This window comes from Protopterus annectens, chromosome 8.part0, assembly GCF_019279795.1.
Source record: "Protopterus annectens isolate FY-2018-M chromosome 8.part0, PAN1.0, whole genome shotgun sequence".
In the NCBI taxonomy this organism is placed as follows: Eukaryota; Metazoa; Chordata; order Ceratodontiformes; family Protopteridae; genus Protopterus; species Protopterus annectens.
Window position 1 is genome coordinate 1105086328 of NC_056741.1, and position 25443 is coordinate 1105111770.

The 25443-nt window shown below is 42.0% G+C and overlaps 1 protein-coding gene across 4 annotated transcripts in view; it reads right to left on the reverse strand.

Annotated features, from left to right (window-relative positions):
• The window catches only part of POGZ (pogo transposable element derived with ZNF domain), a 2357128-nt gene that overhangs the window by 788755 nt on the left and 1542930 nt on the right, over positions 1-25443 (reverse strand). For all 4 annotated transcript variants that reach the window (XM_044080634.1, XM_044080633.1, XM_044080632.1 and 1 more), the window contains 2 exons: positions 2962-3308; positions 2008-2162 (listed from right to left, as the gene is read on the reverse strand). In XM_044080634.1, coding sequence (XP_043936569.1) covers positions 2008-2162; positions 2962-3308 — 502 coding nt within the window. The remainder of the gene's footprint in view (positions 1-2007; positions 2163-2961; positions 3309-25443) is intronic.

The window sequence follows — 25443 nt, forward strand, 5'->3', positions numbered from 1 at the left end:
CTAGAATGACACTAACCTTCAGCCAACTGTCTGGCAGTATGCACGGAACTGTTAATTGTTAAAGAACTGCTTTCTACATTCAAGGGTATATGGTTTGATTCCTTCCATGGGATCATATGTAAATACTAGGCTAGCTGCCCTAGCTGGCCATGTTAAGCCTAGCCAATTTCCCTTTTTGTGCACAAATTAACCTATCCCATTTGGTTAGAGACTGGCCTATGGTTTATGGCTATAGGCATGTTATAAAAAATATTACCCCTAATAAGAATAACTGGGTTCATACCATAGAATATTTGAGAGGACCCATGCAAGGAATAAAGCATTTAGTACCTGCCTCTGTCCATTAGTAGTACAGGGGGCAACTCTAGGGTAAAATTTCTGTTTCTCATCCATAGATCCAGGTTCTGCTTGAATACTGACTTCCCTTTCCATTTGCCTACTGTCTGACTTTGAATAAGTCACTTAACCAGACAGTGCTCCCAGGTTACCACCAAATAGGGACATTTGCTTCTAGCAAGCTTACCTAATTAAACTGCCTATGTTACATAAAAAAATGGTAAGCTGGCAATACTGCAATAGGGAATGGATGGCAAACCGACAACAGCTTCACAGTTATTAGGCATCTCATCCAAAGAAGGACACACTAAGGACTACAACACCACCACCCCCCCATCCTCCTTAAAGTCTAATACAGTACCAGCAATCTATCTACATTCTGTGGGAGCAGAACCCACAGCCTTCTGCATCAAAAACAAGCATGTTACCTGTTGTGCTATGGCCATTTACTAAACAAAACAGCTGTGCACTGAAACATGAGTTAGCATGCACAGCAGAAGCACACAACTCCTTGAAAATGCACTGAAGCTTACAATTTTTTGAAAATAAACCAAAACTTGTTTTTCAGTAGTTTGGTAGTTTGTGTAGAGGATTTGGGCTCTTGTTTCCTGTAATCAAGGTACAGGTTTGAGCCTGAGGAAATTAACTAACCTGCCATCCGTTACTAGGGCATTTTACCCACGGTGGCAGCATGACTGTCCTGCATTTAAATTCCACATGTGGAATGTGGAAAAGAAGGAGTAAGCAACAGGTGTGTCAACACATGCAAGGATGCAGAGAGCATTCTTAAAAAAAGAATGCCTTTAAAGGATCCATCTCTGGTTTTCTTTAAACTTTTCTCGTTTTAAACGTGAAAAGCTTTTAAAAGGCAAAAAATTGATTTTTTAATGAAAACCCAATCCAGAAGGCTGCACCTCCTTACAGTTGGCACTCAGGGTGGACTGCATCCTCTGCCCCCACATTAGTATGCCTCTGCCACTTAAACAGCAAAATATACAGTTATTAAATGGACTTTTTTTCCAAATAACTTAAAAGAGCTTTCAAAAGGTCTTCTTAAGGCTAAATGCTTACCAAAACCCAACATTAAAAAGGAGGCAGAAATGTCTGGCTATGTATCTTCTGTTTGAAGTGTTGCAAATAAGAATATAATACACAGAATTTTCACAACAATAAAACATAAAATCTTTCTTAACAAAACTATGAAAGGCTGCAGAAATCCATGTAATGCTACTGCTGCCAGATCAAAAACAGGATTTCATTTTTAAATACTGAAGTATATTAGACCACTGGTGGCACAAAAGGGTTAATGTTTATATGCAACTACAGCTGGTAAGCAATTACCAACAAGGTTACTTAATGCTGACTTGCTGTCATCTTTTAAAAATGTTCTATGGTTGTTGCAATATCTGGCTTTATCTGCTTCTGGAATGTTTGTGTTGTGTTGTACATGTACATAACTTGTTCACATGAAAATAAGCAACTGTAGCTTAATGTATGTCAGTATAAATAAATAAAATTAAATGAGAAAAGAAATCTATCACAATATCCTGCTGAAAAGAATCATGAAAAGTACAGGGTAGGTACTGTACTGAACATTAAGCACATTCAAAGTAAGAGTTAAAAATGTCATTCTCTTACTGCTTTTCAAACTAATGATCAAATAAATCTTACTTGTGGATTCATAGGGACTATGAACATTTTCCAGATGACACTGTAGTTGAAATGGTGTGTTGAACTGTCTGTAGCAGTGCTGGCAGATTGTGTGCCCATCCACTTCTCCATTTTGCTGTTCAAGCTCAACATGGTGCTTCATATGATTCATAAACCTAAGGATAGAAAAGGGGGGACAACATACTACTAAACAATTCAATGACATACTAAATCAAATGAAAAAAAAAAAAAAAAAAGCTTTATTAATGTGTAATACACAGGTTTGAAAAATTCTAAACATATAAAGAAATTCAAATGAAAAGCTGAGTTGACAGTACTGGAGCGACAGGCCTTCAAGGCTGCTGACAAACCCAGGTCGAAGCAGTAGGCCATTTTTATGGAATGCTTATTGGGAAGGCTGGGGAACTAAATGGAAACAACCTGCTTGCCCTGTAAATCCATCTGCAACAGCAGCATAGTCCAGTGTAGACTAATAACGACACTGCACCCAGGATTACAGCACTCTGGGGACCCTTGCTACAACAACAGGCTCAGAATGATGTGCAAGCTAAATGAGTTACTGCTCCTGGGATCTCAGCCTTCACCCTTTATCTGAAACAAACAAGTCATAAGTAGCAGGGGGCAAACGGTATCAAAGTGGAAGCCTGAAGCTCAGCAGGCTAGTAACAGAGACAGAAAAGAAAAAAACAAAACAAAATGAACCAATAAAGTTCCAACCTAAGAAATGCAGACTCTTAGTATTTAAGACTCTCTGAAACTATGACACAGTTCAGACTTCAGAAAAAAAATGCTCTAGTCATCACTACAGTTGCCTACAATACACATCTTATACAGGTACTGATTTATCAGCTTTCACTATGCTTTCCAAATGCACACATTTTAAATCAGAATTAATTCAAGATATTCCCTTGCTTTTTGTAAACACACAGAAATCACAGTACAAAAGTGACTTACCTTATATTATTTTTAAGTCGTTTGGCACAAATAGGGCAACGGAATGCAGTAGGTGGTTTGGGACAATTGAGATATTGGTTTTTCTTCCCAATATCTGAGCCATAGTAGAAGTCATCTACCAACATGATAAGCTTGCTTTCAGAGTTGTTTGAAATACTACCAGAATCTGATGTAGGTGTCTGCGCTTGGGAGTTTGGCTGTACTGAATTAGGACCAGATGAGGCTTGTTTATTTGTGGCTGGTGTCTGTGGCTGAACTGTTTGTGCTGAAGAGACTGATAAAGGTGTTGATGATGACTGTGATGGTTCATTTTCATTTCGTTTCTTCAGGTAATCAGGACAGCAGTACTGCAAAGATAAAAACAAAAATAATCTGGTCACACAGTGCCTCCAATATTATAAAAAATGCACTGCATTTAAACAGGGAATGGTCTCCCAAAATAATTACAGTAACAGTTTTTAAACACCATAGGTTTTTAAAAACTGTTTACATCTTCATGATTAAACTAAAATCACTTGCAGACCATAAAAGATTTCCCAATAACCCAAAAAGAAACTACCCTCAGTCTTCCTTTACCTAGTGTCTATGATAAACAGAGATTCATTCTATTCTTAATTAAAACAATTTTCAGAGGCCTTCACTTTGCAAAGCAAAAGAACATGCCACCTTATAAAGTGACAGAAATGAAGAAAGTACAAGTAACATTCTTTCCAAAGCCTGGGAAAAAGGATACATAATCTGCTTACCTGGAGGCAAGATCTGCCAAATAATGTATGCAATCAAATCATTACTCCACAGGTACCAGTATGATTCCATTACAGTCCATGTAGGTGTAAGTGATCTCAGATGTACCTCCCTGAACTATATGAAGTGAGACATTATGGAGCTTTCAGACTATGGCTCATGCTGATATGAGCCTGCCACTGAACAGCATGTTACAGTCACCGAGGATGAAGCCACAATATGAACAAAACATATTTAATTTCAACAACTGTCTGGCTTTCAGGTGTTATTCTAAGGGCTTCAATATTTGTCAGCATGGGAGGACATGGTCAACAGAACACAATGCTTTCACAAAGATGGTCTGCATCTTTTCCCCTCTAGGCTTTTGAATAGTGTCTAAGGCTTTGTTCGGCCCACAGTGACTTTTTTAGGCAATGCTAAACTGACAAACCTACCTACATAGCAAAATCATCCCAAAAGAACCTCAGTGTGGTATTGCTCCATGGCAGGAGCCTAAATAATAAATAAAAAAAAAAAAAAAAAAAAAAAAAAAAAAACTACACTCCCTCCAAGCCCTCTTGACACTCGAGAATATAGATATCTGTGCAGTTTCTGAGACATGGTTTAAAACAGCAGAGTACCCCAACAGTACAAGGTTTCAGTGTCTTCCACACTTTTTGACCAGTAGCTGCACAGACAAAGGCTAAAGGTGGAGGTATCTCAATACACACCAGTAACGAGCATACCTCTAGGGTGGTCAAACAGGATGATGTGCTGGAGTTTCTCCATGTGCAGATCACCACAGACAAAATCCTGTATCACAATGTAGCTAGCTACAGGTCACGCTCCATGTCCCAGGAAGCTCACAAAGATCCAACCTAACACCATACCAATGGGGAGACTTTAATTGTCCTACAACAGATTGGGAATCCCACACAGCCTGAAATCCACAGGCACAGAGATTCCTGGACTTCATAATTACAAACACTCTTAACCAAATTGTGAATATGCCTGTTAGCTGCTCCAGTATACTACAGCTTGTGCTCACAAACATGGGAAAACAGTGCACCCTCCAATGTGTCATCTTACCTGGTAAGGTCTGACATAAAGCGGTCTCCTTTAAAATTTTATTCATTGTATTTTACATTTGTTTACCGGGATAGTCCGACTGGACACAAGTCCATTTACAGCGGAGGCCCAGGGTGAAAAGCTCCACATTCAGTACAGAAAAAACAAATAGTTGAACAAACTGATAACAATATGATCATCTATACAGAAGCAAAAAAATTGACAATAGATAAAAATACAACTTTTGATACAAAAACAAAATTTGACACTAGATAAAAAAATACAACTTTCGATACAGAAACACAAATTGACACTAGATAAGCATTATCGGCCCGGAATAGCATTAAGGTGTTTGCCTGTTGCTAGAAGACAGTTTTGGAGGTAATCCACTACGGCAGCGGCCCTGCGGGGGACAGGGCAGAACAAGATGGATTGTGATTGGTTAATTACTACATTGCAGTCTTTTTGCCAACTATATATGTGGTACAGATAATGTCAGCCCACATCTGATGAAGTGCATTTCAAACGAAAATGAACAGTGAACGTTTATGGTGGATTTTTGTGCTTAATAAAAAAAGTCTTGAGAAGGTTTCCAGGCCGTTCGGGGCTTTATTGCTTCACCGTGGAGGCTTCTTACTTGGTTTATTGTTGCTTATTTTGAAGCCGTACGGATTTTATTTGGTTTCTGGTTATTAGAAACTTGAGCAGAAAATATAATTCCTGATACTGTAGAAAAATTACAGTAGGTATAATTGGATATGAAGCTATCTGGGGTGGTAGAAACAGTGAAGATTAGGTAATGCATGGACACAGCCAGGAATTCATTAAGTGTGATTTAAGTGAGTTTTTGAACAGTGTAATAGTGGAGGCAGAAGATAAAGCAGGGGGAAGGTTATTCCAGGATTTAGCTACGTTATGGGAGAATAGTGCTTTACCTGCAGTGCTATTAGTCTTAGAGATACAAAGGAGTGATTTGTCAGTGGAGCGAAGGGGATGATTTGATTTGTAAGGCAAGAGTAGGTGAGAGTGCAGGATGTCTCACAATATTGTAGGCAATGATTAGCTGATGGTAATTGAGTAGTTGGGGAAATTCTAGCCAATGTAATTCCTTTAGAGCCTGACAGTGATGGGTTCTGAAGGTGCAGTTATTAGCAAACTTGGCAATCTTGTTGTAACATGTCACAAGTCTAGCAAAATCATGCTTTCTGATACGGGTAGGATTGGTGCCGCATACATTACACATTATACATTATGCATAAAACAAAAATCAACTCCATAATCTCATTAAAATCATTAAGTTAGGAACTATTACAAGACAAAATTACCTGTTAAGTGATGGTTTGTCAAAATTCCTTGTCCTTTCAAACCCCAAGAATACACCAGCTTATGCTGAATTGCTCTCAGAAACTATGTACAACTATGTTAAAGGCTGCAGAGAGGCTGCTATACCTACCAGACGTAATCCTGGAACTACCCCAGAAAGAAACAACCCTAGTGGCATTCCAAATTAAACAGGATATGCAACAAAAGGAAAAATAATATGGTAAAAATCAGGAAGGGTAATTCCCATAATGATAAAAACTGTCACCAAAGTTAACAAGCAACTAAGATGGCTAATTAGGTCAAGCAAAGCCAACTTTCAGGTTAAGATACTTGCCCAGGTGAAAGGTCTTCTACAACTATGTTAGAAACCTCAAGGGCAGCACACAGCAATGTACTGAACTGATGGTTAATGATGCCACATTCACCGAGCCTGGCAATATACTCAACCTGCTAGTGGACAAATTCAGTTCCAACTTTACCCACCTCTCAGCCCCAACCATCCCCCCAATACTACCCTCAAACATAACCCCTCCAACTATAACTAGGGAACATGCACTGGCTACACGCACTAAAGCCAAGAACACAGCCTCAATGCGCCCCAATAACATCCCAGGACTCCTCCTGAATAGTCTAAAATACATCTTATCAGAACCCCTGGATTCTTTATTTAAGTATAGTCTTAAAAAAACTGCAATAGTCATCCAACTTTATAAGGGATGAGCCTCAACAGATCCTGATAACTACAGACCCATTAGTCTGACTAGTCTTATTTGCAAAGCCATGGAAGGAATTATCCTGGAAATTATCAACAAGGACTTAGGAGACCTCCACACACTTGATCCATCCCAGTTTGGCTTTGTCAAAGGAAGGTCATGTTTACTGAATCTGGGGACTTCTTTGAAGAGGTCACTAAGACAATGGATGAAGGGAAAACAGTGCATACTGCCTACCTAGATATGGGTAAGGCATTTGATACAATACCCCACTCTAGCATTGTCAACAAACTTACAGAACTAGGTACAAACCCCCTTACAATATGCTGGATAGCTAGCTGGCTCACTGACAGGACCCAGGAGGTTATAATTGGTGAGGCCACCTCCACAAGGAGGCCGGTCACCAGTGGAGTCCCCTAGGGCTCTGTGTTAGGCCCACTCCTCTTTTGCATCTACTTCTCAGATGTCAAAGGCCTCTGGCTAACCAAGTTTGCAGATGACTGCAAATTGGGAGGAGTCATTGAGTCCCCCCAAAATGAGAACACCATTCAGCAAGGTCTAATACAAACAACTGATGCCAAAGACACAGCTTAAAACTCAATACCAAGAAACCCATTATACTACCTTTTGGGAAATCTGCCATCCCTGGTAACTACTTCATCAATAAAACACCCTTAAAAGTTGATTCACTAGTGAGGGATCTGGGAACTCATGTAGATATAGTAACCTAGCTTTCAATCAATGTGTCCAAAAGTAGTAAGCAAATCCTTCTACATTGCTCACATTATAAGCAAGGGCATGGGATCTAGGTCCAGAGAGGTCATCATCTGGCCCATCATAAGACGATAATGTCCCCTTTGGTATGTACCTGACCAGACACATGTAGCAACTGGAATGTCCACAAAGGTTTCATACAAAAAGAATATAGGGTGCAAACACAATGTCCTACGCTGACTGCCTCAAAGCTCTGTCTCTGAGTTCTGAGAGGTGATCTTTGCCTGGCATACAAGACATCCCTGGATAATTTCGCTTACAACATAAATAGGACATGTTGGAAAGACAGATATATTTTTCAGAGAATTCCCATTCTCTGGAACAGGCTCCACATCAGTGTGAAGCAGAGCTCCTCCCTATCCCTATTTAAGCGCAATGTAGACCAATGTATGTGTAATCGGAAATTCACCACTAGTCCGACTCCTATGTCTCTCTTGGACAGGCAGTAAGTAAACTGCCTCTATAAATTAAATACAAAACAAATTTGCAGGTCACATTTGGGTTGCACAGCTAGGCTTTTAAGGGCCCTAGTGGTCATTTGTCTATTATATACCTATAAAATAAGATATATTCTCAATTTGTCAGTTGATTTACAAAAGATGCATTTCCTTAGTGGATTACTGAATGGGCTCAAACTCTATTCTACTCCAATTCTGTATGCATTTTACAGAACCTTTCCTGTTCATAGCAAATGAACCTTACATCAATGCACATACTATAGGTATCACCTTGCTCTCATGCAAGGAGACTGTTCTTTCTGCAAATCAAGAAAAAATAAAGATGTAACACCTTACTTTATAAGGGAGGATCCTCAACAGATCCTTATAACTACAGGCCCATTAGTCTGACTAATCTTATTTGCAAAGCCATGGAAGGAATTATCATGGAAATTATCAACAAGGACTTAGGAGACCTCCACACACTTGATCCATCCCAGTTTGGTTTTGTCAAAGGAAGGCCATGTTTACTGAATCTGGGGACGCCTTTGAAGAGGTCTGTGTTTAAAAAGATACATACTTAATTGACTAAAAGGGAATTCCTGCAAAAGCATACAAATACAGAAGGAAAGTGGAAAGCTATATATCACTCACTAAGAAGGATGTCTTTACATAGCAAAATGATAATGAAATTACCTAATAAAAATTGCTTGCTAATAAAGATGTTACTCTTAAAGGATTTTGAAACAGCAACTGAACAATTACCTCAATCTAGTGGGACTGTATACTAGTCTACTCCTCACCACAAAGTCATGGTCTTCTGCAACACTACTGCATTGATGAATTTGTCCTTACAAGGCATAAATATAGAGGGAAATGCTGAAATAAGCTTAATTGGGGAAGTTACAAAATCAACAAATGATTAAACTAAAAGAAAAAAGTACAAAGCCTTCAGACTTTAATCAAGTCAACACAACAAAATTAAGGTCAACTCCATCCAAAAAGAACTCACTAAAATCGAAAAAAGCAAACTTTCACTCGAGTAAAACTTGTTGTCAAGAAAAGTAGCAATAATAAGGCTTTCCTACAACATCATCCTAAAAAGGGAAAGAGACAAAAATGTAATAAGGTCAAACAAAATGGTATTAACAAAACAGACCCAAAAGATACAGTTAACATACAAGAATATACACCCAGAGCTAATTTCCAGCTACAAAGTGCAGTCATATCCATTCCTGTGCAATGCAAAAAAATCAGGCCCAAAATTAAATCCAAAACAATCATCTCTGAACTCAGAACTGTCAGACACCCTAGTTCCATGAGACACCAGAAAGCTTATTTTGTGTAATAAAAACAGCCTACTAAACCTGGCTCTGTGACTCAGTGGAATTGAGCTCTTACTCTGACACAGATGACTGAGGTTCAATTAATGGCCCTGGCATTACAGGAGTCAAGCATGCATGAAGAATTATGGCCCTCTCACCTTTCCCAGGGGAAGAGGCCAGCTGACACTCAAGAAACACAAAGGGAGGTGTAATTTATCCATGGAAAACCACTTTCCAATGCTTGAGAGGAGATGGTGGGGCTGCTTTCTAGTGAAATCTTTTGTGGAAGTGAGGGTTGACCAGTATAAACAGCCCAGTACAAATCCCCCTTTGTTTCTGCAAGCTGGGCATCTGAGGGAAAGCAGGAAAATCCTCAAACAAGCCCTAACAGCTATCTAAATGGTATGCAGAAAAAAAAAAACATAATATACTCCCTTATGCACATTATTAATAGACCATAAAAATCAGGATACATCTAGGATATCTAGAAGCAGACTACTGTGGTCCTAATTTACAAGGGAGGCCTTTCCACAGACCTTAATAATTATGGACCAATCAGTCATGTAAACATATTGTGAAACGTGATAGAGAGAATGACTATGGAGTTTATTTGAACAGATCAAGGAAACTCCTTCCCCATGACCTAACCCCAATATGATACTGTCAATGGTACATCTTGTATGGTTAACTTTATCTTCACCATCCCGTCACCAGTGGAGTTCCTGAAAGCTCTGCACTACCGCCACTCCTTTTTGGCAAATTATTCTCAGATGTCAATGACTCCAGTGTCTGTCTCAACAACTACATGGATGACTAAACACTTGGGAGCATAATCCCTCCTGACACTAACTCCCTTTAAACAGCACTTAACACTGTACATGTGAATGATGCAACAGAAATTACCTTGTCTTCAAGGTCAAAAAGTGCAAAAAAAAAACTACACTAATAATGGACAACAATAAAAAGATGACAAAACAGGAAAAATCCTTTGGGTTCTTGTAGGTCATGATTTTTCATCCAATACCATCTAAAAAAACATACAGATTTGGCAACCTAATTCTCCATGAGGTTTAAGGCCATGCCAGAGAGGTAAAGATTCTCCTTTATATAACTCTTATTAGACTGATAACAGAACTCTGTGCCCTCTTCTATAACCTACTCACATATCATTAGGTATAATTACAGAAAGACTAGTATTCAGCTATGAACCTATGAAGAAAAGTACAGTTGTGTACACTTACCATAAATGTAGATGTTCGAGTGTATTCACTGTTGCAGTCATTACATTTGGGTAATCTGCTGGCAGGTTGCCCTCAGTCAGCCTGAATTCCAAAGTCTTGGGTCCTGCGTTGGTTACTGTCTTCTCTTCCATGACATCAGGTCGTCAGGGGTATAAAACATGCAGCCGACGCCATTTTCTTTAGTTTTTCTTGCCCCCGATGTCAGGTGCCCCCAAAAAGGCAGCAAATATATATATATATATATATATATACATACATGCAAATAAACTTTACCTTCATCTACAAGCAAATACACCACATAGGTTGTAGGAGAGAGAGAAGGAAAGATAAACTCCAGAATGACAGGGGGATGGCGGGAGGGTAACCTGGACTGCAACAGTGTATACACTTCAACATCTACATTTATGGTAAGTGTACACAACTGTACTATGTTCTTCCTGTTTCACTGTTGCAGTCATTACATTTGGGTAGAATTCCAAAGCTATGGTTGGGAGGCTGGAGCTAAACAGCATTAGGTGCGGCTATAAGGCCCTGCAGCACTGCAGTGGCAATGCTTGCCCTGGACTAGAGTAGAGAGGCAAATGATAATGCTTTGTAAAGGTGTGAACAGAACTCCAAGTAGCAGCCTCTAGAATGTCTTTGGTTGGTACTCCTCTGAGAAAGGCTGCTGAAGTAGCTGTAGCTCTAGTGGAATGAGACCTAATGCCCTTGGGCACAGGTTTACCATGGTGTAAGTAGCAAAAATTGATGCAGTGGCTTATCCACTTTGAAATTGTCTACTTTGAAATAGCCTTTCCTTCTGATCCTGCAGCATATGACACTAGTAATTGCTCAGTTTTTCTTAGAGCTTTAGTCCTGCTCAAGTAGAATCTTAGCTGTCTGTGTACGTCCAAGGAATGCAGAATTCTCTCCCCTTTGTTCTGCGGATTTGGATAAAAAGTTGGCAGAAATTGTTTGGTTAAGAGCCATACTGGAAACCACCTTAAGCATAAAAGTAGGATATTTTCACAGAGACACCCTGTCTGGGTAAAATATGATAAAAGGCTCTACAGCCATGAGGGCCTGTAGCTCTGAAACTCTTCTTGCTGAAGTAATTGCTAGTAGCAGAGCTGTTTTCCATGATAAGAACTTTATATCAGCGATAGCAGCTGGTTCAAATGGAGGCAGGGTAAGCTTTTCCAACAAACACATAATTGAGGTCCCATGCAGGTATTGGTGATCTTCTAGGAGGCCTTAAATTTTGGGCTCCTCTACGATACTGCTTTAGTAAAGGATGAGGAAAGATTGGTGGCTCTGTATTGTAATGAGCCGAAATGGCAGAGGCATGGATTTTGATTGATGAGAAAGATAGGCCTTTGTCAAGCATCTTAGTTAAGTATTTTAATATCAGAGGAATATTTGGTTCTGCTGTATCACTTCCTTGTGCATGATTCCAAGCACAGAATCTCTTCCATTTGTCAGCATAAGATTTTCTAGTACTAGGCCTTCTGGCTTCCAAAATGACATCCATCATAGCTTTACTGAGAGGTGTTGTTTGTATAACTACATGATCAGCAATGCTGCCAGGTTCAGTGTCTGTAGTTGATTGTGCAGGATCTGAATGTTTTGCTGGGACAGTAGTTGCGGTCTTTGAGGTAAGGTCCAAACTGGGTATTGAGACAAGTTCCTTAGTTGATTGTGCAGGATCTGAATGTTTTGCTGGGACAGTAGTTGCGGTCTTTGAGGTAAGGTCCAAGCTGGGTATTGAGACAAGTTCCTTAGGACTGGGTACCAGTACTGACGAGGCCAGTCCGGGGCAATTAGTATCATCTTTGGTTTCTCTTGTCCGACTTTTAGGAGGACCTTGGGGAGAAGAGGCAGAGGAGGAAAGGCGTCCACTTTCCATGCTTGTCTGTGATAAGTCCTTGTGCAGAATTTTTTCAACTGATAATTTTCAGGAGAGGCAAATAAATCTATGTCTGGGCTCCCCCATTTCTCTGCTATGCTGAAAACTTGTGGATTTAGTTTCCACTCGTGAAGATCCAAAACATTTCTGCTTAAATTGTCTGCCAGTGTATTTTGTTTTCCTGTTAGGAATTGAGCTTGAAGATGTATTTGGTAGGTCAAAGCTATGTCCCACAGTGCCATGGCTAATCTGCAAAGGGGGTATGAGTGTGTGCTTCCTTGCTTGTTTATATACCACATGACTGTGGTGTTGTCCGTCTTTATCAGTAGTTGTCCTGGATGAAGTAAGTCCTTGAAAGCTGTTAGGGCATTTTGAACAGCCAGCATCTCTTTCTGGTTGATATGCAGACGCATTTGTTTTGGGGTCCATATGCCCTGAATGCATCTTTCTGCCATGTGGGCCCCCCAGGCATAATCCGATGCATCTGTTGTTAAGGTTTGGCTGGCAGGGGGAAGAGTGAAGGGCCGTCCCATGTTTTGGTGACATGCCTTTGCCCACCATAGAAACTCCTGTTGCAGGCAGGGTATGAGAGGAATCGTTGCTTCCGGACTGTGAGAATGCTGACTCCATAAACTTTTCAAGCACCACTGAAGTTTCCTCATATGCAGTCTTGCATATGGATTCAGTAGGATGCAGGATGCCATGAAGCCCACAGCCTGCAGAATTTGTCCTGCAGATAACTGGGTCTTTGTTGCCATCAGTTTGAAGTAAGTAATCAGTTGCCTTTGCTTGTCTGGCATGAGGTAAGCCATCTGGGCAGTTGTATTCAAGCTTGCACCCAGGAATGTTATCTTTTGAGAGGGTACCAGTTGCAATTTCTTTTTGTTTATGGTGTACCCTAGGCATGTTAGAAGCCTTTTCACAAACACCAAATGTCAAAGAAGACTGTCCTTGTTCTCTGCTTGAATGAGACAATCATCTAAAGTAAGGATATATTTGTATACTTCTTTGTCTGCAAAATGCAATTACTGGTACCAGGCACTTTGTAAATACCCTGGGCACAGTAGATAAGCCAAAGGGCAGCGCAAAGAATTGGTAATGCATTAAGCAAGCCTTGAATCTGAGGTATCTTCTGCACGATTGTCTTATTGGGACATGCAGGTATGCCTCTTTTAGGTCTAATGTCATCAGCCAAGCATTCTTGCCCAGTATGGGCAGAAGCTGCTGCAAAGTCAGCATTTTGAATTTTGGAATGTCCAGGTATGTGTTCAAAATTGATAAATCCAGTATTGGCCGCCAGGCCTTGTCCTTTCTGGGTACCAAGAACAGTCGAGTAAAAACCTTGTCCTTTTTCCTGTTCTGGTACTATCTGAATGGCCCCCATATCCATGAGGGACGTAACCTGTTTCTGTGCCTCTGCCCATTGATTTTATGGCAGATCTGGCCAACCATCTGCCATTGGCAGAGTGTGGAAATGGAATCTGTAACCCTGTGATACGATGTTTAGTACCCACTTGTCCTGGGTGATTAACTGACAACTTTGAGCAAAAAGTGCTAATTTTCCCCCTATGGGTGCTGCCAAAAGATAAAGTACAGTTGTGTACACCTACCATAAATGTAGATGTTCGAGTGTCTTCACTGTTGCAGTCATAACTGTAGGGTGCTCCTGCCGGCAGGCAGCCCGAGGTCGGCCAGAATTCCAAAGTCTGGGTCCGGCGTCGGCTGTACCAGCAAGTACCTTGACGTCAGAACGCAGAGGTATAAAGCTGACAGCCGACACCATCTTCTCCAGCCTTTCTTGCCCCAGATGTCAGAAGCCCCCCAAAATAACCAAAAGGTGTCCAAAAAGAAACACAAATACACCACAAAGGAAGAGGAAGATAGAACAAGCAAAAAATATGAGGGGATTGGTGGGGGGGAAACACGGACTGCAACAGTGAAGACACTCGAACATCTACATTTATGGTAGGTGTACACAACTGTACTATGTTCTTCATGTTTCACTGTTGCAGTCATAACTGTAGGGTGGAATCCCAAAGCTGTGTAGAAGGGAGGAGGTTATGCAGAAGAAGGGGCAGCCAGAAGACCCTGCAAGACAGCAGAGGCAAAACCTGCCCTAGACTTAGAATATAAAGGGAGATTATAGTGCTTAGAAAAAGTATGCACTGAACTCCAAGTGGCAGCTTCCAAAATGTCCTTGGTAGGAACTCCTCTGAGAAAAGCTGCTGAAGTGGCAGCAGCTCTAGTAGAATGACTTCTAACAGTACCTGGAATCTGTTTCCCAAAGTGAGAGTAACAAAACCTTATCCCATGAGCAATCCATTTGGAAATAGTTTGTTTAGAAATAGCCTTGCCTAGAGAGCTGGAGGCATAAGAGATGAGCAACTGATCAGATTTTCTGAAATCTTTAGTTTTGTCCAGGTAAAATCGTAATTGTCTGTGTACATCCAATGAATGCAAAATCCTTTCCCCTTTGTTTTGAGGATTTGGAAAGAAAGTAGGAAGGTGAATAGTCTGATTTAAAGCCACTTTAGAAATCACCTTAGGCATAAATGTAGGATTGGTCCTCAAGGCAACTCTGTCTTGGTGGAAAATAAGGTATGGTTCCACAGTCATGAGAGCTTGCAACTCAGACACCCTTCTGGCAGAAATCAATGCTAATAAGATAGCTGTCTTCCAGGATAAGAACTTGATATCCGAAGCAGCAGCAGGCTCAAAGGGAGGTAAAGTAAGTTTCTCCAAAACATAATTAAGATCCCAAGCAGGAACAGGAGGAGTCCTGGGTGGTCTTAAATTCTTAGCCCCTCTCAAGAATTGTCTCACCAGCTGGTGAGAAAAGATGGGGGGATCAGTGTTGAAATGAGCCGAGATAGCAGAAGCATGGATTTTGATGGAAGAAAAGGAGAGGCCTTTAAGCAAAAGGTCTGAGAGGTAAAGTAAAATGGAGGAAATATCAGGCAAAAAAGGATCAGAACCTCGATCCCGCATCCAAATACAAAATCTTTTCCATTTAGAAGCATAAGATTTTCTAGTGCTAGGCCGCCTAGCTTCTAAGAGAACATCCAAAACTTGTTTGGGAAGAGTAGAAGGAATCAAAGGCCCTTGTAGAGCCAAGCTGCCAGGCATAGAGTCTTGATTTGAGAGTGTAGCATCTGACCCTGATGCTGGGACAGAAGAGAAGGAGACAGAGGCAGAATCCATGGAGGTTCCAAGAACAGGTGTCTTAAAGTTGGATACCAAAACTGCCGAGGCCAATTTGGAGCTATCAGAATGATAATCTTGGGTTTGTCCTGTTTTATTTTCAGTAACACCCGAGGCAGAAGAGGAAGAGGAGGGAAGGCATATCCCGAAAGATTCCACCAGCTGAAAGACAGGGCATCCACTTTCCAAGCTGTTTTGTGGAAGGACCTGGTGCAAAAGAGAGGCAACTGATGATTGAGATGGGATGCAAACAGATCTATCCGAGGGCAACCCCAAACTGCCGTAATCCTGTTGAATAAGTTGGGGTCCAGCATCCATTTGTGAGGATCCAAAAGATTTCTGCTTAGGCTGTCTGCTAAGAGATTCTGTTTTCCTGGAATGAATTGAGCTTGAAGATGCAGATTCAGAGTTAGAGCTGTGTCCCATAGACTCATGGCTAGTCTGCAAAGGGGGTAAGAGTGAGAGCCCCCCTGCTTGTTTATGTACCACATGACTGTGGTATTGTCTGTATGAATCAGAAGATGTCCTGGTTGCAAAAGATTCTGGAAGGCTAGAAGAGCATTTTGGACTGCCAACATTTCCTTCAAGTTGATGTGCCAGGGAAGATGCTTCTTTGTCCAAGAGCCCTGCTGGCAATTGTCTAGAAAATGAGCTCCCCGAGCATAAACCGAAGCGTCTGTGGTTATGATCCGAGAAGGATGAGGCAGACGAAAGGGATTCCCTTCGTTTAAAGCACAAGTCCTGGACCACCAAAGGAACTCTTTTTGGAGGCAGGGAATCAGAGGTATCATTGTATCTAGCCTGTGGTGATGCTGAGACCATACACTCTTTAGGTACCACTGTAGTTTTCTCATATGAAGCCTTGCATTTGGGATCAACAGGATGCAAGAAGCCATGTAGCCCAATGCCTGCAGGAATTTCCTTGCAGTGAGCTGAGTTAAAGTAGCCAAGGTCTTGAAAACTGATGTCAGTTGTACTTGCTTTTCTGGAGTAAGGAAGGCCCTTTGCAAGCTTGTGTTTAGAAGAGCTCCCAAGAATATCATCTGTTGAGAGGGGATCAAATGTGACTTTTTGGTGTTCACTGAAAATCCCAGTAGTAGGAGAAGACGCTGAACAAACTGCAGATGTTGAAGTAAAAGATCCTTGCTGTCTGCCTGAATAAGGCAGTCATCCAGATAGGGGTAAATTTGAATCCCTTGGAGTCTGCAGTAAGCTACTACTGCAGCCAGGCACTTGGTAAAGACTCTGGGCGCAGTAGATAAGCCAAAGGGCAGTACAGAGAATTGAAAGTGTCTCAAGCCTGCCTTGAATCTGAGGTATTTTCTGCGTTCCTGTCTGATGGGAATGTGTAAGTATGCCTCCTTCAAGTCCAATGTCACCATCCAAGCATCCTGGGAGAGCATGGGAAGAAGTTGTTGCAGAGTAAGCATCTTGAATTTTGGAATCTCCAGAAAGGTATTTAATACTGAGAGGTCCAGAATAGGTTTCCATGAGTTTTGTTTTCTTGGAACCAGAAATAGTCTTGAGTAAAAACCTTTTCCCATCTCTGGAAGTGGAACAGGTTCTATGGCTCTCATGGCCAATAAAGCGTCCACTTGATTTAAGGCCTCTGACCACTGATGTTTTGGCAGATCTAGCCAACCGGAAGACCTTGGCAGAGTATGAAAGTGGAACTTGTAGCCTCTTAAAATCACGTCTAAAACCCATTTGTCCTGGGTAATATGAGTCCAATTTTGGTAGAAAAGAGAAGGTTTTCCTCCGAGAGGGGCTTCCAGGCAAGGAGGACCTGTAGCCCAACCGAGAGAGTCATTGGGTCTGCTTCCTTTGTGATTGAGGTCTGTCTTCTCCCCTTCTGGGTGAAGAAGCAGTCCACTGTCTGGACCTGTAAGAGGCCTGAGCCTGCGCCCGAACTCTGGAGCGTCTATATCTTCCCCTTTGAGGCCTGTCAGACGTGGGAAAGGACCAATTTTTGGAGGGCCAATTTCTAGAAAATCTAGGAGGCTGAACCTGTAAGAAATCTTTAACTGTCTGCATAGATTTTGCTTTTTCTTCCATCTTTTTAATAACCACCTCAGCCTTGGATCCAAATAAAACATCATGCTGAACAGGGGCATCTAACAGTTTAGCCTTAACCTGCTCAAATAAATTCTGCTCACGAAGCCAAGCATGTCTCCTGATAACAGTACCAGAGGCTGCGGCCCTGCAAGAAGCTTCCAAGGCATCAAAACCACAATGTAAACTATGTTTGCTAACTTGTTCAGTTGCATGCAATACATCCTGTAATTCCTTGTCCTCTGCACATGTAGGAAAGGTAGAAAGTCTTTGCTTTAAAACAGACAAAAGAAATTGCTGATACTTGAACATGTGAAACTGGCAATTTAAAGCTCTAATAGAAAGAGTAGCAGAAGTATAAACCTTTTTGCCCCACCTGTCCAAGGCACAACAATCCTTTTCAGAGGGAATAGGATTTTTAGATGAAGCGGCCTTAGCAGCCTTAGAACCCTGTGAAATAGTTTCAGGATCTACAGAAGGGTTCTTAAATAAGAATTGATGGGAATCAGGGTCTCTGTAAAATCTATCAGGCTTAGAAGGAGCAGGCGGCAAGGAATCAGGATTCAGGTTAGCTTCAGAAAAAGCATCATCCACAATATCAAGTACAGGAGGAATAGCCAAAGGCCTGTGTTGAGGGAGAAGGAGAAATTCACTAAGTCTCTTCTTGGAAGCAGAATAATCCTGACCTTCCCAATGAAAATGCTCTCTCATCTCATGTAAAGTTTCCCCAAAAGAGAAATCTTCAGGGGGGGAAGCAGAGGGAACAGAGTCCTCTGCATCAGAATCCTCATAAGGAGGAAAGGAATAATCCTGGTCAGAGGAAGAGACAGAAGACACAGAAGCCTGATCAGAGGAATCATAAGGTATATCCTGTCTAGGCCTTTTTTCAGGAGGAGGGTGAGACCCCCTAATCATTGTAAGTAAATCCTCAGCCATCCGTAGTAATTGCTTCTGGGTCTTGGGAGCTGTATCCGAAGCAGCTTGAGAAGAAACCCTTGGTTTAACAGGAGTCTTTGACTTTGCCTTTGCCTTAGTAGAAATAGTGATATGAGTAGGCCTGAATACCCCCTCAGAAGCCGGTACCTGCACAGCGGTTCCGGACCCATCTGAAGGAGCGACGTCCGAAGGTCCTGCAGCAGATAAAATACTAGGCCTAGATGGCTCCCCATGGGAGTCTGTGTCGGCCATCGGTTCCGAAGTGGCGGACGACAGGGGCTGCAAAAGCGCCTCACTGACGACCGCCGAAGCTGGCTCCGGCTGCAAAGTATCCTGTTTGGACCTCGGAGGCCTATCCTTGTCCTTGCGTTTCTTTTGAATTCCAGTTGTCGGTAAAGTATCCGACGACATCCTGTAATTGAATCGTCTACCGAAATAATTCAAGGCCCAATCGTACCTACGCTTGATAGTGCGAGAATTAAACCTGGCAGAGAACCGACAGCAAGAAACGTCGTGGTCAGGGCCTAAGCAAGGTAGACAGTAAGAGTGGAAATCTTTATGAGGTATTTGTTTTCCACACGCTATACAATTATTAACTTTTTCTGACATCGGAGGAGCAAGAAAAAGATTCCCCAACGGGGTACTTAGCTTGAGAAGAGAAGTAGAAACTTCGGACCGACGACAATCAAAGCACGTTGTCCTGAATGCGCCAACCAACGACTTGCGAGCTGCTTTCCACCGCACGGCAAGAAAGACTGGAGAAGATGGCGTCGGCTGTCAGCTTTATACCTCTGCGTTCTGACGTCAGGGTACTTGCTGGTACAGCCGACGCCGGACCCAGACTTTGGAATTCTGGCCGACCTCGGGCTGCCTGCTAGCAGGAGCACCCTACAGTTATGACTGCAATAGTGAAACACGAAGAACATCTGCTTGGTATAGGCAGAGGGAAGTCATTGGGATTGCTTTCTGTAGGTTTGCGCTTTATCTCCTCCAGATTTGGAGATAGAGGCGCCCCCCCCCCCCCCACTGCTTTGACCTGTATGAATCTTGTGCCTGGTATCTGGAGCGCTTAGGGCATCTGGATTTGCCCCTTTGAGCTCTGTCTGACACAGGAAAGGAACAATTTTTGTAGGCCAGTGTCTACTGAATCTAGGTGGCTGCACTTGTAAAAAGTCTTTAACAGTTTGCATAGACTTAGCTTTGTCTTCCATTTTCTTTAAAACCTCTTCTGCCTTAATAACAAACAGAGAATCATGCTATAAAGGTGCATCTAGCAGTTTAGTTTTAACATGATCAGGCAAATTTTGTTCTTTTAACCAGGCATGCCTCCTAATCACAGATCCAGTAACTGCGGCCCTGCAGGAGGCCTCTAAGGAATCAAACCCACATTGCAAAGTATGCTTTCCTACTTGTTCAGCTGCATGCAATAATTCCTGCAATTCTTTATTTTCTGCACCATCTGAAATCAACATCATTTTCTGTTTCAGCAATCCCATAACATGTTGTTAGTACTTAAGCATATGAAATTGACAATTTAAGGTCCTGATTGCCAAGGTTGCAGATGTATAAACATTTTTTCCCCATCTGTCTAGTGCCCTTGATCTGTCAGAGGGGGTAGGATTTTTTGCTGTTGAGGCCTTAACTCCCTTTGGAACCTGTAAAATAGTTTCAGGATCAGCAGCAGAGTTTCTAAATAAAAATTTATGTGAGTCAGGGACCCTGTAATATCTGTCAGGCTTACTGGGAGCCGGAGGTAAGGAGTCAGGGGTCAAGCTTGACTCCGAAAACACATCATCCACAATGTCTCGGACATGGGGAATGGCTAAAGGCCTGTGCTGAGGGAGAAGAAGGAAATCCCCGAGCCTCTTTTTTGATTCTGATAAGTCTCGACTCTCCCAGTGAAAATGCTCCCTCAAAGTATGCAATGTTTCTCCAAAGGAATAATCCCTCAGGAGGAGATGCAGATGGAATAGACTCCTCAGCATCAGAATCCTAATAGGGAGGAATAGATAATTCCTGATCAGAAGAGGAATCAGAAGAATTAGAAACCTGATCTGAAGATTTATAGTCAGTGTCTTGCCTAGGCCTCTTATCTGGAGGGGGATGGGTACCCCTGATCAAGGTAATAAGGTTTTCAGCCATTTTGATCATCTGTTTTTTAGGCATAGAGGCCTGTGCACATGGCTCATGCGTCGGTTTTTAGTTTTAGAAGTTGCTTTTGTTTTTGGTTTTGCAGCTGTCGTAGGTTTGATATACAAATGTTGAGGTCTGAATGCACTCTCAGAAGCCGGTGCCTGCTCAGCGGCTCTGGACCCATCTGAGGGAGATACATCCGTCGGTCCAATACCTTGAGTATCTTGCGGCATGCCGGACTCCACATGGGTGTCGGTAGAGGCCTGCGACTCGAAGGTAGCGGGTATCAGGGGCTGCGAAAGCGACTTACTGAGTACCAGTGACTGGCTTAGGAGAAGCTTCGTCGTCGGTTTTGGATCTCGACTGCCTTTCTCTGTCCTTTTCTTTGCGTTTTTTATGTACTCCGGTAGTCAGATTGCTATCCGACATTTCAGGGTAGTTAAATCTGTTTTCAAAATACTTTGATGCAAAAATATACCGACGCTTAATAGTGCGTTGGTTAAATCTAGCAAAAAAACTGACAGCCAGGCACTTTGTGATCAGGGCCTAGGCAAGGAATACAGTATAAATGGAAATCCTTATGAGGTATTTGCTTACCACAAGTAATACAATTATTAACTTTTTCTGACATCAGTAAAAAGCAAGAAAAAAATTCCCCAATGGGGTACTTAGCTTTAGTGAAGATTTCGGTTCTGAAACTCAAACACGAATACTTCAGTAGTCGGCCGACTGGCACTTGCGAAATGCTTCTGCTTCGGGCACCGCGTGGCAAGAAAGACTAAAGAAAATGGCGTCGGCTGCATATTTTATACCCCTGATGACCTGACGTCATGGAAGAGAAGACAGCAACCAACACAGGACCCAAGACTTTGGAATTCAGGCCAACTGAGGGCAACCTGCCAGCAGATTACTCAAATGTAATGACTGCAACAGTGAAACACGAAGAACATCTGCCCTGAAAGGCCATTTTAAGCCTAGACAATAACCCAAGGTCAGAATCAAACCCTTTATGTCTATGAGGTGAAGACCTTAATTATTATGCCAAAGCCACCCAATATAAAAATTCCTCACAAAGAAACTGAAGAGTGTCATGGTATCTTACTGAAAAAGCCTCCAACGATTTCTCTTGTCTATATCTCAACTTTTTTTCTTGGAGGAGCCCATTGTCTGACATACCAAAGATTAAAGGACATCTTAGTGTTTTGAAACCCTTGGTTTAAAATACCTCCACTGACTCCAACAACAGAGGACACTCCACCTCAAAATAATTAATACAATCATACAACAGAACATAGCAACACTACATCTCAAAATACTCCTGCAACTCTGGAATAAACTCACCCAAACTCAGACTTTGACTTCATACCTTCAGGAAGAAAACTGAAGACTACACTGGCACTTGTAAGCTCCGACATGGGATCCAAGACATCTAGGATAAACAGGTCTTGAGCTTGTTCACCAAATGTATGAACATATAAATGTACCAGTTCTAGCTAACAACAAGAACTCTGCTTGGTGGTTCTACCACTAGGCCAACTCTCAAGTAATAAACTCCTCTTAGGAAAAAAGGAGCCAGACGGCAGCCAAGAGGAAAGATTCCGAATGTCAAGTCCTGTGGTACTGAAGTACCAAAGAAATAACAGTTCCTTAAGTCATGGCCCAAGCTTCAATGTTGGGTGAAGGCATGAAAAGACAACCAAGAATGGTAGCACATATATCTGTAATGAAAAATTTTCTGATGGAAGCACTAGAAACAGCCAACTACTGCTGTGGTGATCTTTGTCAACAACATTTTCCAATAGGTAGATCACCACTTAAAAAAATGTAGTATGCAATCCACTTAGAAAGGACTTGCAATGGCACCTGTCAGCCCTTTCTACCACAGAGCATGAGAAAAAATTGAAGGGTACATACTGGACGATTTGTTTGTTGTTGATAGACTAAAGTAGCTGCAAAGTACAGTTGTGTACACTTACCATAAATGCAGATGTTTGTATTTGCTATTGCAGTCAATACTGATGGGATTATCTGCTGTGGACGCCCTGGCTGTACCGACTACCAAAGAATTTTCTCCTCTTCCTGAAGTTGGCAGACATCCTGACCAATGTCAAGATGTCTGGGTATAAACGGAGTCAGACGCCACCATAACCTTACTACTTTCTTATCCCCAAAAGACAGGAGCCCCCTAGAAGGTCCCTAAGCTTAAGGGCTCATGCTCAGAAACTCCATGGTATGTACACAGGAGGAGGAGGGAACAATCTGAAAGAAGAGGGGAAAATAACCACCCCAATCCCATGGGGAAAGAGGGGAAGGAGGGATGGAAAAAATACTGCAGCAGTGAATACACTCGAACATCTACATTTATGGTAAGTGCACATAACTGTATTATGTTCTTTGTGTTTCACTGTTTCAGTCAGATCTGATGGGATGAATCCCAAAGCTGAAAGGAGGGTGGATGGATGGAAAGATTAGAGAGAGGAAAGGATGCCCTGCAAGATGGTAGTGGCAAACCCCACTCTGGACTTGGAGAAGGTTGGAGGATAATAATGTGGAGAAGGTTGGAGGATGATAATGTTTGGTGAAGTTATGCAGAGGGGACCAAGTGGCGGCCTCCAAAATGTTCTTAGTAGTCACCCCTTTTAGAAAAGTAGTAGATGTTGCAGTAGCCCTAGTGGATTGTTATCTCACAGAGTCAGGAGGCTTCTTTCCATGACAGCTGTAGCAAAGTAAAATACAGTGGGAGACCCATTTATTTATTTATTTATTTTATTTTATTTTACATTTGTTAACCGGGATGGTCCAGCTGGATACATGTCCATTTTCAGCGGAGTCCCGAGGAGAAAAGCTCCAAAGATACAAATTAAGATAAGAAATAGACATTACAAATAAATGTTCAACTAATAGAGGTTACATTGAAGAAGATTGTAGACATAGTACATAGATATAACGAAACAGACAATCCACTAAATTGTGGTTACAATACAAGTTGATTGTAGACATAGTATATGCATTCTTCCTTGAGGCCAGTGGCATGCTTTTCTTATTGACAATGGAGGTCGAGGATAACAATAGTTGGAGTTGCAGTCATAAAGGATCTCATTAATTAAAATGAGGGGGAGTAGCTGAGCAGAATGTGTTGGAGGGAAGTATGAAGTCTTAGTCTGGGTTGGTACAGGGGGATATCCAGTGTGACTTGAGGTGACTTATAAGTTTATTTTTAAATATGGTTGGAGAAGATTCTTTGGTAATGTCAGTAGGTAGTGAGTTCCAGTTTTTACCGACAGAGTTGGTGAAGAGGGAGTCGCCTGCAGCATGGTTGGATTTGATTGTAAGTACTAGGAGTTTGGTGGATGAGCGTAGTGGGCGACTGTTATTGCAGGGGCAGATTGTGTTTCTTAGGGCTGGGGTAGTGTCCGGTTGGTGGAGGATTTTATGGGCGACTTTGAGTTGGTTGAGCTGTAGGAGGTGGGGTAGTTCCAACCAGCCCAGGAGTTTCAGGTTTGGGCAATGGTGGGTACGGTAGGGTGAGTCAGTAGAAAATCTGGCGATTTGGTTGTAGCATGAAGACAGTTTTTTAAGATTGGTTTTATTCAGGTGGGAGAATAGAGGAGAGGCATAGAGAAGGGTAGATAGGAGGCAATTGTTATTCTAGCTTGCGGGGTGAGGTATGCTTTGATCCTGAACAGACTACCAAGTTTTATATTGGTAGTTTTTATCGTTTGATTGATGTGTGCATCAAATCTGAAGTTGCAGTCGATCATGACACCCAATAGTTTAGTTTGGGTAACTGGGGTGATGATGGTACCATTATTAGCTGTTATATTGAACAGAGGTGAGGTGGTCCTGTGTGCTGGGGTAAAGAGAAGTAGTTTAGTTTTATTGGGATTTAGTATTAGGCATTGGTTTAGCTGCCAGTTTTCTACCTTGTTGAAGGTACTTTGTGTTATTTTGGTAAGTTCGGCTGGGGTGGAGGCAGTGCAGATCAAGGTTGAGTCATCTGCATATTGAATGCAGGTAGCCTCTGGTATGGCTGTGCTAAGTTCATTTATAAAGATGGAGAACAGAAGGGGACCTAGTATTGAGCCTTGGGGTACTCCTAGTCTGATGGAGAGGTGTGAGGAGAGTTTACCCTCCCACAGTACAGCCTGTTTCCTGCATTGTAGGTAGGACACAAACCATTGGAGGGCCAGTTTATTTAAGTTGTTGGCCTCCAGGCAGTTCATTAGCATTTTGTGGTCCACCATGTCAAAGGCCTTGGACAGGTCTAGGAAGAGAGCAGAGGACAGTACGTTGTTGTTACGATTTTTATTTATAGTGTCTGAGAAAGAGAGAAGGGCTGTAGTGGTGCTGTGATTGGGCCTAAAGCCATGTTGTGAGTTGGATAAAGGTTTGTTTTGTGTGAGATATTTCATGAGTTGAATATGTACACACTTCTCCATGATCTTAGCTAGTGGAGACAAGATTGCTATGGGCCTGTAGTTAGACAGTTCAGTGGAACTGCCCCCTTTGTGAAGTGGTATGACATGTGAGATTTTCCATATATCAGGGATTATGGCTTCTGATATGGATCGGTTAATAAGGATGGAGATGGGGTATGCAATTGCTTCTGCAGCTTTTTGTAAGTAGTCAGCTGGGAGGAGGTCAGCAGCCAGGGTGGTTGGTCTTAGTTTC